This window comes from Glycine soja, chromosome 13 (assembly GCF_004193775.1).
Source record: "Glycine soja cultivar W05 chromosome 13, ASM419377v2, whole genome shotgun sequence".
Taxonomy (NCBI): Eukaryota; Viridiplantae; Streptophyta; class Magnoliopsida; order Fabales; family Fabaceae; genus Glycine; species Glycine soja.
This window is the reverse complement of record NC_041014.1, coordinates 16469099-16484804: the sequence shown is the minus strand read 5'-3', so window position 1 is coordinate 16484804 and position 15706 is coordinate 16469099. Positions and strand designations below refer to the sequence as shown.

The 15706-nt window shown below is 30.7% G+C and overlaps 1 protein-coding gene across 1 annotated transcript; it reads left to right on the top strand.

The window, feature by feature from the left end:
* Positions 1–7527: 7527 nt before the first annotated feature.
* On the top strand, positions 7528–15706 carry LOC114382744 (plasma membrane ATPase 1-like). The gene is made up of 21 exons (XM_028342337.1): positions 7528–7854; positions 8166–8285; positions 8769–8867; positions 9048–9185; positions 9488–9622; positions 9714–9893; positions 10330–10536; positions 10630–10749; positions 10835–10954; positions 11125–11247; positions 11331–11435; positions 11532–11676; positions 12130–12294; positions 12543–12781; positions 12965–12997; positions 13085–13166; positions 13364–13524; positions 13661–13846; positions 13939–14121; positions 14201–14379; positions 15418–15706. Exons 1-21 carry the CDS (start codon positions 7801–7803, stop codon positions 15512–15514), a joined length of 2871 nt encoding a protein of 956 aa, XP_028198138.1. The 5' UTR covers positions 7528–7800; the 3' UTR covers positions 15515–15706.

The window sequence follows — 15706 nt, the reverse complement described above, 5'->3', positions numbered from 1 at the left end:
AACTTATATATGGAGCTTCGTCAGGTAAAATAATAAAATCTTGTTAATTCAAAAAAAGAAATTTATAAAGTGTAAACAATAAAGGAATTAAATTAATAGTTAAACTTTCTCATAAGAATTTGTAGTAAATTTTAGGTTTAGTTACAATTTTAGTTTCTTAGGCATCACAAATTATGTAATTTTGATATTTTTTATAGTCTTTTATTAAATACTTATTAGGTTTTATCAATGTAAAGTCGACAAATAACATAACAAATAATGTCAGTTAACATAATAGTTCAATACATGTATTTGTACCATATCAACATTTCTATATTGACACATATGGGTTGACTGTCATGACATTCGTTAGCATCATGACAGTAATACAACTAAAATATATTTTGAACTAAAAGAAAATATTTAATAAAAGATTAAAGTTATACATTTGTGATATTTAGAAGATCAAATTTACATAATCTGATAGGCAAGTAATGTAATTAAATCTTAATTTTTTAAAATTTTAACCTTTATTTACATAACTCAAATATAAAAATTGTAATTCAAAATTACTTTTAATTATGTTAAAATTAAAATTAATTTCTAAAGTAATATACTCATATAATCATATTAGGATCACTTTAAGGCGACGAACATATTTTTTACCAAAAATTTGTTAGTAAATGTAGTTTCACACTTGGGTTCCTTAATTAAGGTTCAAAATTTAATTCTCATTGGGACATGGAGTCGCAATTGAAGATATCATTTTATTCCAAAATGAACCCATCGAGTGGAAGATAATTAATTGAGTGTCAAATAAAAAATCTTACCCACAAGCAATAATATTAAACACAAGAAATGATAATGCAGATGTAATATTATTAAATAGATAGGAAGACAAAATTACATCAAAAGTAGTTGGTTGTCAAGTTCCCAACAAAGGAGGGTTTAACCTCATTGTTATGGAGGCTTTATAATTGCAAGAGGGAAATATTTAGTAGAGAGAGAATAGACAAGAAATGGAATGAAGGGAATGAATGACTTCCAATGTTTGTTTCTCCTTCTTCGGTCTTTGTCTTCTATAAAGAATTATATTTTTTTTCTATATGTTTTTTCCTTCTTCTCTCTCCTTCTTTTATAGATCCAGATCAATTTAGTTTTCAAGCAACCTTCAAGCTAAGCACGCTTGTCACGCTTAGCAAGTATGATGGTAATGTCTTGCGCTAAGCGCGACTCTTTCCTGAATTAGCCTTCTTTCCTCAATTAACCCTGTTTTTCTGAATTATCCTGTTGGTGCTAAGCGTGTTGTTCTTGCTAAGCCTGAGCTTCGCGCTGAGCGCATGGAACGCGCTAGCACGCCTCTTCAAAATTCCAATGCTCTTTTGGACTTTATTTTACTCACTAGATGTCGTAAATTCATCTACTTTTAATATTCTCTGCACAAAAACTTAAATGATGTTAAATTAATAATTATTTGCTCAAAAAGGAAGAATTATGAGAGAAAACTTACAAATTTCTATCTAATTTAACTCCAAAATATACTTAAAATTAGCAGTTATGACTAGCTTAAAAATGAAGCGGAAGTTAAAAAGTTAGTTGAAAGCTTAATAGTTAATAGTCGAAGGCTGGTGACTCATAGCAAAAAGTTGTTAAGTTAAGACCCGTTAAGGGTGGTTTCTCGTTTTTAGTTTTGGAATTTTTAAAAATTAAAACCAATTTTAGTTTTGAGTTTTGATTTTCGGTTTATTTCTTATTATTAGTTTTTAAAAAGATGTTACAAATTAAAAACAAATAAAATGAGTCAATAATTTTATCTTATCTCACTCTGCAATGAAATAATAGTGGTGATAGAGGTAGCAGGATAGGAGTGGCGACCATGATGGTAGTGTGGTGCTGGTGGAATGGTGGTGGTAGCGGTGACGACGGTGGTGGAGGTGGAATAGTAGTGGCAACCATGGTGGTGATGGTGGGGAAATGGTTATAGTGATGGTAGTAACGGTGAAATAGTAATATCAATGCTTTAAAACCCGGATCAACTTGATCGGTCGGACCGGTTCAACCACGACTTGGAGGTCTGAGTGGATCAAGTTGCCTATTGGATCGACCATGCATTGTGTAAAGAAAAATATCACAAGAGGGGGGTTGAATTGTGATTTTAGAATTTTTTTAAAGTCTTTTTCGCAATCAAAAAAAGTTTTCGTCTAAAAGAAAAACTTTGTAAAATAGATAACAAATTTTTGAAAACACAGTTGGACGATGAAACATTATTTTGCCAAGCAAAAGATATTTTCGAATGTCTAAAAACAAATTCAAACTTTAGGTTAGTTAAAGCAAAAAGAAAGCAAATAAAGATCAAACACAAGGAATTATACTGGTTCGTTTCTACCACTGAGACTATGTCCAGTTCTTGGCAAACCACAAAGTTCCACTAACTTCACAAGTTACAAGTATTATGTCATGACCACTTCTATCTCTACAAAAAAAGATTTACCCCAAGCTTGATCAACACCTAGTATTCTTTGTCTATACCAAGTCATTGTTGGTTCTAAACAAAGCAAAATAGATTTGTTGATTGTGTTTCCTCAATGACTAAATCTATATCCGTCTTAAAGATAGATTTACAACCAACACTTAATTTTTTCTCTCAATATGTTCAAGGTGTTTTGAGAGTTTTTTTTATTTATTTTCAAGAATACACATAATGCTTTTTATAGAAAGAATAATGAATGTTTTCGCGCAAAGGTTATCTTTCATATCTTCAAAGCTTTTGGTATCTATAAGCCTAATCTTCAAGTGTCTGTTATTTCACAATGGGTAGAATTTTTAACTTCTTCTTCGTCTGATGAATGTGGTTGTTGAAACATTTATTTTTTTGCATTAAATGCACGTCCTTTCTTTATGAAAAGAGTCCATTTTTTTTAGTTGGCATATCAAACACTTCAATAGGCAACAAAGTACTTCTTCTGATGATAATTGAGGAATTTTAGATCTTGACTTCATTTATTCTTCATAAGATTTGAATAATCCTAGAAGAATGTTTAAGCAAAACAGATCTCAGACACAAAATAGTAAATGAAGTCTTAAATGTCATCTTTAATGTAGTATAAGATCATGCTTTTATCTTACTATCGTTTGAAAATTCAGACAAATTTTGCAAGGCATGTTCTGATAACACATAAGACTAAGATTTTAACTTTATGTATTTGTTTACATCTAATCAAAATAATTAAGGATCTTGATTTGTTTTAAGACACAAATGTTTTTTGATTTAAAACATTGAATCCGACGTAACCCGATACAACCCGATTGGGTTTGCAGTTAAACCAGTGACCCACTAACCTGGGTCAGGTCACACCAAAGGGAGGAAACACATTGGGTCATGCAAGTCAATTAAGACTAGGTATAAAGTTTTAATTTTTTTCTAATAAAGACCGAGTGATGCGGGTCAATTAGTGACAATGACAATGACGATGACAATGACAATGACAATGACAACGACAATGAAAGTGGTAGTAGAAATAACAATGATAGAATGACGATGGTGGTGGGGTGGAATACTAGTAGTGACAATGTGGTGGAGGCAACAAAGGCAATGTGCGATGACAATGGTGGTGAAATGCTCGAGGTGATAGTGGTTATGGTGGCGATGGTGGCGTGGGGGTGGAGGTGGCAACGACAGGGTATAGTGGTGGAATAGTGACGATGGAGATAGTGTGGCGGCGGCGACGACAATGGTAGTGGTCGGTGTAATAGTGGTAATGGTTAGAATGTGTTTTTAAAATTAAAAACTAAATTCACAATTTTTTTTTCTTGGTTTGATAATGAATGTTAAATTATTTTGAAATTAAGTTAAAAAATTCATTTTTGTCGAACCCATTTTGTTTTAAAATTTACATTTGAAAATCAAAAATCAGAAACTCGCAACCACCCCAAATGGAGCCTTAACTTGTTAAACTATAAGTGTTTGATAAAATTATCCATTGAAGTAACTAAAAATATAAAATAATAGAAATAGATATATTTATATAATATTTTTATATGATTTTCAATTTTATTTTATAGATAAAAATATATTTTGAGGTGTTATAATTTTAGTTTTTTAGTTAATTTTAACCTCTTGTAATTTTTTATTCATATAAATATTATTTTAATTACATTTTTACTTTTAATTATTATATTTTTTGTATTATGTATTCTATTCATAATCTTATACTATATCTTAAAATATTTTTAATCAAAGTTAAAATAAATTAAAAAAAATATACACTTAAGTAGACATTATACTTTTATTATATTAATTAATCTAATAATTAAAACAAATAATCTAATATAAAATTATCCAAAAATAATTTTAAAATAAAATAAATCTAATATTTATTATTTTAAATTTTATTAAATATAATTTTAAAATAATAAATTAAATATTATAACTAGTATAGTGGTTAAAATAAATAGAGTAATATTAAAAATGAAAAATATAATAACACAAATAAAATAAATAAAATAAAGTAAACATATGGTCTATCATTATCAATATCTTGATATATAATGCTAAAATAATAAAACAAATCAATACTGTAATAGTTAAATTAAACAATTTAATAAATAATAAAATCTTATTTTTTAAAGAATAATAAGAAAATTTAATAAATATTTTCAAGATTAAAGGAGAATAAAATATAAAAAATCTAAAAACTAACATTTTAAAAAAACTACTACTCAAAATAAAGTTTAAAAGCTATTAAAAAAATTATATATCAAACTGTTAAACAAATTTTTCAACTAAATGATTTGCTAAAATATAACTTAATCAATGGTGGATTCATGACCCTAGACTAGCGGGATAATTTATTTTAAAAAATTAAAAGTTAGCAATAATTATTATCATACATATAAAAATAGTGATATAAATATTAAAATTAAGTATAGTAAGTAAAAAAAAAAAGAATAAAATTTTTAACTGAATAAAACGTGAAAGTACCTGCTAAATTGAACAGGGAACCAAAGTTGAAACAACAAAATGATAACAACACTAGACATACACTAATATATTTCTCAAAGTCAAGAGATGCATTTACATGGATCGATCACCGTTTTAGTAGGTAGTATTAATATCAAAATATCTTAAAAGATCTCGTTATCAGTAAAAAATAAAAATTAGTCCAAATTTATTTTTTTCTTGCCTTATTACAGTATGAGAAAAAGAATTATAGTAAAAATTTTATATTATCATTTATTATAACATTTCAGTCCATCATTTATTATAAATTTATTAATTTTTATTATAATTATTTTAAAAATTATACTAATAGAAAATTATAATTGAGCAATAATATAAATGTGTGGATATTACCTTTAAATTTTATATTGAATTACTCTAATATTAAAGATAAAGATAAAACTTTTAAAACAATTAATACTTTTTTTTTATTTTGAGCATATCCTCCGGTAAGAGATCTTGCAAAGAAATTTTAACATTAATCTAATCTTACTAAGATTCATGATTGGACTAGGATGTTCAATCTCAGTGTGAAAATCTAATTTTTATATAAAAATTGCGAAGAAGATCTTCATCCATTTTAAAAAAATTAAGTTTTATTTTTTAGTATCTTTTTGGACAAAACTGATTTGCATCTAATTTTTATAGCACCAATATAATATTATTTATGTATATAAAAAATAGTTAATATCTCAAAAAAAAATTGTATAATGGAGGCGCTTAACAAATATAGTACATCTCTTTTTCAGTAATAAAAGTTTCCTTTTTTTAATGCAAGAAGCATTTTAAGTAATATAGAAGTAATGCAAGTAAACAACGATTAATACATTCCGTACCATTTGTGATTTGTACGAATGGCATATTTTTTAACACAATCCCACTTTGTGTTTTTGTGTGTGTAACTATCAAATTGAAGACTGCCCCAAATTTATATTAATGATTTAATAATTAATAATTAATAATGTCAATGATGTAACGTAGGGTACCCTGCTCATACAATACTCGTTTAACTATTTTGATCTTCTTCATTGATGTGCTCTTTACGTCAGTTTATCAACAACTCGATTAATATATAATCAAATGATAACAAGTGTTCTTAAGTCATTGTTAAAAAAAATGAAAGAAGAAAATTAAATTAGAATGTATAAAATTATATTGTTTGTAATTTTTTTTTACAATTTTTATAATAAATATATATTTTTTAATTTTTATAACTAATAACATATTGACACTCGTTAATAAAATCCTAAATATATTGTGAGTATAGTGATTATTTTTTTATTTATAAAAATATCACCTCTTTATACTAGTTGAGACATTGAGTGGATGAGATATAAGATCGCATGACCAAAAAAAGGTAATTATAAATTTTACATCTAATTTTTATCATTTTTTAATTTTATCATTTAAGTTTTTTTTCCAAAAATTTTATCCTTCAGCTTCTCAAATTTTTAATTTTTATATATTTTATCATCACATTGATAACTAAATAATAATATTATTTTATCTTTTCTTTAATTTTATTTTGGTAACACGTGAATGATGATAAAATATGTAAAAATTGACAAGTTTAGTGGTAAATTTGGATGATAAAATTCATAAAATGAGAAAAGTTGAGTAATAAAATTTGTGATTAAGCCTAAAATTTTATATTGCTATTATTATTTTTTAATTATACTTAGAGTTTATTTTGACAATCAGTGTCAATTTTTTATGTTAATTTTTAGACTTAAGTAACTTTTTAATTATTATAATAAAAGATTATTTTTATTTTAGTCATTCTAAATTCTTTTCGAGTTTTTGTTTTGTTTTATTTCCATTCCTTTTCTTAATAAGCAATGACGAAATTAATAAAACTGAAAGACAAATTTGATAGTATTTTATAAACGATAGAGATAAGAATTAACAATTTTATATTTGTAGGATTAAAATAATAACATATAGATTTAAATAAAAAAAATTATGTACTAGATAATTACAAATGCACCAAAAAAATCAAACTAAAAAGGGAAATATTTAAAAAATAAAAATAAAAATAGTTCTATAATGTAAAAACTAAAAAATCATTTATACTTTAATTTTTATGATGTAATCTATTAAAGTGAATTTCTGATTATAATAAAAAATCACATTAAAACACCTAAAATATTATACTGTATTAATTTTTCTTCAAATATTCTTTTGTAGATATAAGTTGTTATTTTATTTTAATTTAATTTCAGAAATATGCTTTTTGTAAATTTAATTTCAAACATGGATTAACCTTACATAAATTACATTATTAACACCACCAAATACGTGGAATAATTAAATAAAGTTATTTCATCTTAACTAAAAATCTAGGATTTGAGTCTAAACGTTAAATACTTGAAGAAATCTCCTCCAACGAATAACACATTGAAAGAAAAAACAAAAGTTAGGAGAGTAGAGTATATACTATAAGTTTTCATCATTAATGTATATTTAATTATAGAGGAAGAAAAGCCAAAATAAATAAATAACGACACAATAAGTACAATTGTGGAATATTATAGAAGCAGAGTGTACCTGCAAGTACATGAAATCCTCATAGAAATGTTTACCATGCTGTCCTTAAAAAGCTGCCAGCCACTTCGAGAGTTAAGTTAGGACACACACACAAAGAAACCAAAAGCACAAGAAACGTCACAACACACATTCTATATTGGGGTGAAGGAAGATAAAACAAAAAAAAACCTCTGTTTTCTTTGTGTGATTTCTCTTCTGGTTCCGAGTATTGTGTTATTCACCAAAAGCTTGCACCTTTCTGTTGTGGATCACCTAAAACTTGGGTTTTGGTTGAGATGGCTGAGAAGGAAGAAGCCATGCATGCTGTTTTGAAGGAAGCTGTGGATTTGGTACCAAACAGAGCAACTCATTTCTCTGTTTTTTATTTTTCTCTCTTTGTTGATGGAATTGTTTGAACTGTTTGTGTTTGGTTCTTATGTTGTGGTTTACATTTTTTTTTCATTTTTAGTATTTTTTAAGAAAAAAAATCACGGGGTTGATGAGTGTTTCTGGGTTTTGTTTTTATGTTCCTGGTGTTGGAAGTTTTAAGTTCTGTTCTGTTTTTTTGGCAAATTTCCTCTGTTTTTGTGTGGATTATGGTTTTATTTTTTATTGTGTTTTTTTTTTTTTGGTGACTTTTTTCCTTTTAATCTCTTGGCAGGAAAACGTTCCACTTGAGGAAGTTTTTCAGACTCTGAGGTGTGATTCAAATGGACTCACAACAGAATCTGCTGAGGAGAGGCTGGTCATCTTTGGCCACAACAAACTTGAGGAGAAGAAGGTCTTTCCCTTCAATTTTTTCCTTTTTCTTTTTCTTTTTTCACTCTTCAGTGTGGAAAGATGCTTTGAATTATCAGATGTGAAACATACCATTTTCTCTATTATTTGATGGGAAAATGTAAAGTACAGCCATTTTGGGGTGAAAGGAAAAGAAAGATAGAAAGGAAAAAAAAAGCAGAGAAAGAAGGTGAGACTTGGGAGAGAGAGAGAGGGGGGGGGGGGGGGGAGGGAGAGAGAAAGAGAATGAAGTAGAAAGAGATAAATGAGAAAGGAATATATATTTATCAAAATCTGACACAGGTATGATATGATATTATGAACTGTTGGTTAATAAGAAAGAATTGTTTTTTTTCCTTTGACGGAGAACTTTGAAAGAGAGTTATTCCTGTATTAATCGAAAGCTGGTTTCTACTTCCAAGTTTAGTTTCTCTGCTGAGCTTTTGTTGTTTGTGAGGTTCTATGTCTTTCTGTATGAATTTTGCAGGAGAGCAAGGTTTTGAAGTTTTTAGGATTTATGTGGAATCCTCTTTCATGGGTCATGGAAGCTGCAGCAATCATGGCCATTGCTTTGGCCAATGGAGGAGTAAGCTGCTGTATACTTTTAAGTTTTAATTGTATATTCTGTTGAAAATGTTTATTTTGATATCTGTGTGTGAATGCACATAATAGAAGAATGACTTTCAGAAATGGTTGTACAAGGTTCTTTTGACATTATGTTATTGGTTTTGCCTATTTCCTGAATTTTTATCTTCATATTCTTCAGGGAAAACCTCCTGATTGGCAAGACTTTGTTGGGATTATCACACTCCTTATTATCAATTCAACAATAAGTTTCATTGAGGAGAACAATGCTGGTAATGCTGCGGCAGCTCTGATGGCTCGTTTAGCACCTAAAGCTAAGGTATTAGTTATTAGAAGATTATAGGTCTGTTTGTATTGATTGGTAACACACTTTCATGAAAATGAAAAGAATTTGCTTCCATTTGATGGTGCCTCGTAATTCATGCACTAGTTAATCTCAACCATTGATCTTCCTTCATAACTTGTGCCACGTTGGGCCAACATGAATTCTAAGAGATGCTATGCCTTTTTTACTAGCATATAATTTTGGATTTTGGTGAGGTTTAAGTGAAAATATTAGATTCATATATGTCTTGTCTTAATTTGACTTTTGCTAGTAATATTCCTAAAATACTTCTTCAGTTCCTTCGAGATGGGAAATGGATTGAGGAGGATGCTAGCATTCTTGTTCCTGGTGATATAATTAGTGTTAAGCTAGGGGATATTATCCCTGCGGATGCTCGTCTACTTGAAGGTGATCCACTGAAGATTGATCAGGTGCATCTTGCCGCCTTTACTGTTTTGTTTCCTGCTATCCTGTTATCATCTTTGTTTTGTTGATTGCTTATGTTCCTGGTTTGTGTTACAGTCTGCACTTACAGGCGAGTCTCTTCCTGTCACAAAAGGCCCTGGTGATAGTGTTTATTCAGGCTCCACATGCAAGCAGGGAGAGATCAATGCAGTTGTTATTGCCACAGGAGTTCATACCTTCTTTGGCAAAGCTGCTCATCTTGTGGACTCCACAAATCAAGTTGGTCATTTCCAGAAGGTAAAATGAACCCTTTTTTTTTTGTACATTTAATGCTTTTTTGGTACATAATGGTAAAATGAACCTGAATCTCTTTGAAACTGCATTTATCAGCGATTGGCAAACTTGTTAGAACGGAATGGAACATAACATGAGTTTTGTTTTATGTTTGGTACATTTTAAAAGTAGAACATAATTAAAAGTGATACATTTTGGTTTCACTAAAAAGGGTGGAACCAAATAGAAAAGAATATAACAAAATATTTTGTATTATCTTGTCCATGTGCTTACTGCTACCTATATAATAAGTTAATTTATGAACACACACAGTGATATGTGCTTAAATTTTGTTGGCTCTCTAGTCTCTACAAGCCCACCTTTGATTTTGTTTTCTCCTTTATATTTAGAATATATGCTTCACATTGACACTTAGCATTGTTCTGGGTTCCTTAAATAGGTCCTGACTGCAATTGGGAACTTCTGCATATGTTCCATTGCTGTGGGAATGATAGTAGAGATAATTGTCATGTACCCAATTCAACACCGGGAATATCGTCCTGGGATTGACAATCTGCTTGTGCTTCTTATTGGAGGAATTCCTATTGCCATGCCTACTGTTTTGTCAGTGACAATGGCAATTGGATCCCATCGCTTAGCTCAGCAGGTAGACATTAGTGCTTCTTGAAAAGTGGTTGTCTCAAGTTTTAATCAACTAGATTCTAGTCTTTATAGGATATGCTTTATACAATCATTGTAGGGTGCTATTACTAAAAGAATGACAGCAATAGAAGAGATGGCAGGAATGGATGTATTATGTAGTGACAAAACTGGAACTTTGACTTTGAATAAACTGACAGTTGACAAGAATCTTATTGAGGTTAGTAGTAGTCAGTTATGTATTGTGTTGTTTTCTTATTTGCCTTTTCATATTCTTAAACAAGTGTTTTTAATGTTTTCTGTAGATTTTTGCTAAAGGAGTTGACGTAGATACTGTTGTTCTCATGGCCGCTCGGGCTGCACGATTGGAAAACCAAGATGCTATAGATGCCGCTATTGTAGGGATGTTGGGTGATCCAAAAGAGGTAGGCTCATATATGATGATATATCACTTTTTCATGCTTGCAAAACATGCTGTTAAATTTAACTGTTGTTGTAAGGTTGTGTTTTTACTCAAAAAATAAAAAAGAACCTACATTACTATTCCCTTTTGTGTTTGCTACATGCTGTTGTATCTGAATTTGTTTAAAATTAGGCAAGGGCTGGTATTCAAGAGGTTCACTTCCTACCCTTCAATCCAACTGACAAGCGAACTGCAATCACTTATATAGACGGTGAAAGTAAAATGCATCGTGTCAGCAAAGGAGCACCAGAGCAGGTATTTTTATGAGCCAACTCATTGCTTTTGTATATTGGTTCCGCATGACTATAGAACTGATTCATACTTTTCATTACTACTAGATTTTGAATCTTGCACGCAATAAATCAGAGATAGAACGCAGAGTTCATTCTGTCATTGATAAGTTTGCAGAGCGAGGATTACGGTCTCTTGCAGTAGCTTACCAGGTATGCGTGTATTTATGCTCTTTCTTTTGGACTGGAGGTAGTAAATTCAAGTTACATTGCATATCATTACTGACTGCATTTATCATAATATCCCAGGAAGTTCCTGATGGAAAGAAAGAAAGCCAAGGTGGGCCTTGGCAATTTATTGGACTCTTGCCTCTATTTGACCCACCTAGACATGATAGCGCTGAGACAATACGAAGGGCATTAAATCTTGGAGTAAATGTTAAAATGATAACAGGTATTTGTCCGCTGCATGATATTATATATTAAACAGAAGAAAGTAATACATCCATGTTTCTTGCACTCCTGAAAACTTTCTGCATTATCTGTTGATGATGCTTTTGATGGCTCTATATTTTAATATTGAATTATAACATGGAAGAATGTAATGGTATTGGTGTCAGACTTGCTGTTGATTATGAAATTCGAATTAAGCAAAATTGTACAGAAAGGAATAAGTTCTCTCCCAACTTGAATAGCACCTCTTAATCTCTTATTACAATTGTGGCTAGTATCAAAGTATTTTGCTTCTTGGCTAAGTGCTTGATTTGCTATTTTTGTTGCATGGTTAGTACATCAAGTCTAGTCTCTTTTAGATGCATCCCTTGTGCTTTGGACATAATAATAGGAGTGATTTATTGATTCTTCTATTATTTAGGTATAATATCTTTATGAGTTCCATTTTCTTTAGGTGATCAACTAGCAATAGGAAAAGAAACAGGACGCCGTCTGGGGATGGGAACCAACATGTACCCTTCATCGGCTTTATTGGGCCAAAACAAGGATGAAGCAATTGCTACCTTGCCAGTTGATGAGTTGATTGAAAAAGCAGATGGATTTGCTGGTGTTTTTCCTGGTATAATACCTTTCTTTTCTCTTTAATTTCTTAGTATTTAGAAATATATGCATACATTCAGTAACCTTGCTTCAGTTGATGGTGGCAAGAAGCTACAATCTATGAAATACCTTGTACAAGCAACATCCAGGAGCAGTGGCTTTTCCCCTTCTTCCATGATATTTACTTGAAATGATAATGATGGTTTACCTTCATATGATATTTTTCTCTTTTATTTGTTTGACTTAATGAGTTTATTTTTAATACAGAACACAAATATGAGATCGTGAAACGTTTACAAGCTAGGAAACACATATGTGGAATGACTGGTGATGGGGTTAACGATGCTCCTGCTCTTAAAAAGGCAGATATTGGAATAGCTGTCGCCGATGCTACTGATGCAGCTCGTAGTGCTTCTGATATTGTTCTGACTGAACCTGGTCTCAGTGTTATCATCAGTGCTGTACTGACCAGTCGAGCAATATTCCAAAGGATGAAGAATTACACAGTGAGCCTACATTCAGTTCTAACTTTTGAGTTTGGTTTTGACTTTAGGAAATTGGATATTTTGTTGCATCATCTTCCCCTTAAATGGCACATGCCTACCTAAGAACCATTATCCCACCATCTTAGTCTAAACAATGATAATTATGATTATTTACTTTTCATTCATTGATTTTCTTTTGAACAGATCTATGCAGTTTCCATCACAATCCGTATTGTGGTAAGTTTTATAGTCTAAGATTGAGTATAGGCTATTGTTCTTTTAGACATATGACTTTGATTACTAACGTTGAATTTGTGTTGACAGCTTGGTTTCATGTTACTGGCCCTCATATGGCATTTTGATTTTCCACCATTCATGGTGCTGATTATTGCTATTCTTAATGACGGTATGTACCTTATTTTTCTTTTCAACACTAACATAGATCTTTACTAGTTAAGTCATGGATATTTTTGTCACCATTACCACCTAATTAATGTCAAATACCATGTTTCTCATTTTCTTTTCACTGATGTTGTGAAAGAGATCCTGTTTCTTGTTACTTTCTTTCCACACTTAAATTTATACGACCTTTGAATATGTCAGGTACCATTATGACGATATCAAAGGACAGGGTGAAACCATCTCCATATCCAGATAGCTGGAAGTTGGCCGAGATCTTTACCACTGGAATAATTCTTGGTGGTTATTTGGCTATGATGACAGTTATTTTCTTTTGGGCAGCATATAAAACAGATTTTTTCCCTGTAAGAAACATAGTTTATCAACTTAATTATATCATGTTTGTTAAGCCAATAATCCGTATGATTTTTATAATATATACTGCTTACTTTGAAGTTTGAATCACTAACTTTGTTCAATGGCTTGTATTAATGCTTGTAGCAAACATTTGGAGTCTCAAGTCTTCAGAAAAAGGATAGGGATGACTTTAGAAAGCTTGCCTCAGCAATATACCTACAAGTTAGCACAATTAGTCAGGCCCTCATATTCATTACACGGGCTCGGAGTTGGTCTTATGTTGAACGTCCGGGTTTGTTACTTGTTGCAGCTTTTGTTATCGCCCAGCTGGTGAGTGAATTCAACACACAACACTACTTTTGGCCTATTTACATTGTAAATATAGTAGTGATAATAACTTGTCCATTTGCTTTCATGAGCAGATAGCTACCTTAATTGCAGTTTATGCAAATTGGAGTTTCGCTGCTATTGAAGGGATTGGATGGGGTTGGGCTGGTGTTGTTTGGCTTTACAACCTCATCTTTTATATCCCACTTGACTTTATCAAGTTCATAATTCGATATGCCTTGAGTGGAAGGGCTTGGGATCTTGTTATTGAACAAAGGGTATGTGTTCCCTATCTATCAAAAAGACTAGTTCAACATTTGAACCGTTGCTTACTCTGTAATATGAAATCTTTGTCAGATTGCTTTTACAAGGAAAAAAGATTTTGGAAAGGAAGAACGTGAACTTAAATGGGCACATGCACAGAGGACGCTTCACGGCCTTCACCCACCAGAGACTAAGATGTTCAATGAACGTACAAGTTACACAGAACTTAATCAGATGGCTGAAGAGGCTAGAAGACGAGCAGAAATTGCAAGGTATGCATGCATGGGTTTTTATGATGGTCTAGTCTGAGGTAGTTTGCTTTATATGCATACCCTCTTACATGTTGCATGTTACCCCCAAGTGAGTCTTTGCTGATAATATGCACTGGAAGAGTTTATATGTACAGCTTATTTGAACTTATATAATAACATAAGCTTTTTAAAGTAAGTGTTTGGGAAGCTTGTGAAAATAGCTTATAAGCTGACTTTAGCTTATCTCAAAAGCTCTCCAAAATTGCGCATATAGAAACATCTTACGACCTATATGAAAATAGTTTTATCCCATATCCTTTTCAATTATAGAAATAACTTGTACATAAATGCCTATATGATAAGCACTTGTTGAATAATTCCTTAAATAAGGGTTGGTTTGTTCAAACTTCAAAAAAGCAATTTTAAAATAAGTGCTTTTTAGAAAAACACTTTTTTAATAAGTAGATAGGATTTGCTCTCAAAATAAGCAGAAAACAGCTTTTATTAATCAGAAACTGTTTAGCAAACACACTAAATAAACAGAAAGTTGTTTATTTTATTAAAATAAGTGCTTTTTCAAGATATAAATTTAAACAAACTCACCCTAAGTTGTTTATCTAAACAGATCCTAAGACTATTAGTACTGAATTAATCATAGATTCAGAATAAAATGGTAGTTGCCACATTATATTTTAAAAGAAATTGGAGTTTACACCATGCATCCACTCGATCTAAAGTTGTTTCTAACCTATTTTGCAATCATGATTTGCTAACACATTTAGTGTTCCTTCCTACTGTACATGGTATGGATTTAAGGTCAACATGAAAGGAAAGCTACGGTTGAAACTCTCGACACTACCAATTCCATATCTAACTTGTTATGCATTTTTCTTAACCTGTTGGTGTTCTCTCTCTTGATCTAAAGTGGTTTATCTGTAGTATAGGAACAATTATTTCACTGTATTATTATGATTATGATTTATGTGTGAAAGTAAATGTAAATAATCTTTAGCTTCATGCCCTTACATTTATATCATTGCGTTTGTTTTTCCTTTGCAGGCTGAGAGAACTGCATACACTTAAGGGTCGTGTTGAGTCTGTGGTTAGACTGAAGGGTCTTAACATTGACACAATACAGCAAGCATACACTGTCTAGAATGTTGAGTTTCATGCATGAATCGTGTATGTATAATGTGTGTATAATGCCGTTAGAAGAGTGTGATCATAGAGCAGCAAAAAATATATACTTTAAATGTTTGTTAAAGCAGTTTTGGTGGACTTTTTTAGACATGAAATTATTGGTGCATTAATACTTAAATGTTAAAAAGAGTTCCATTTATGCTTTCAA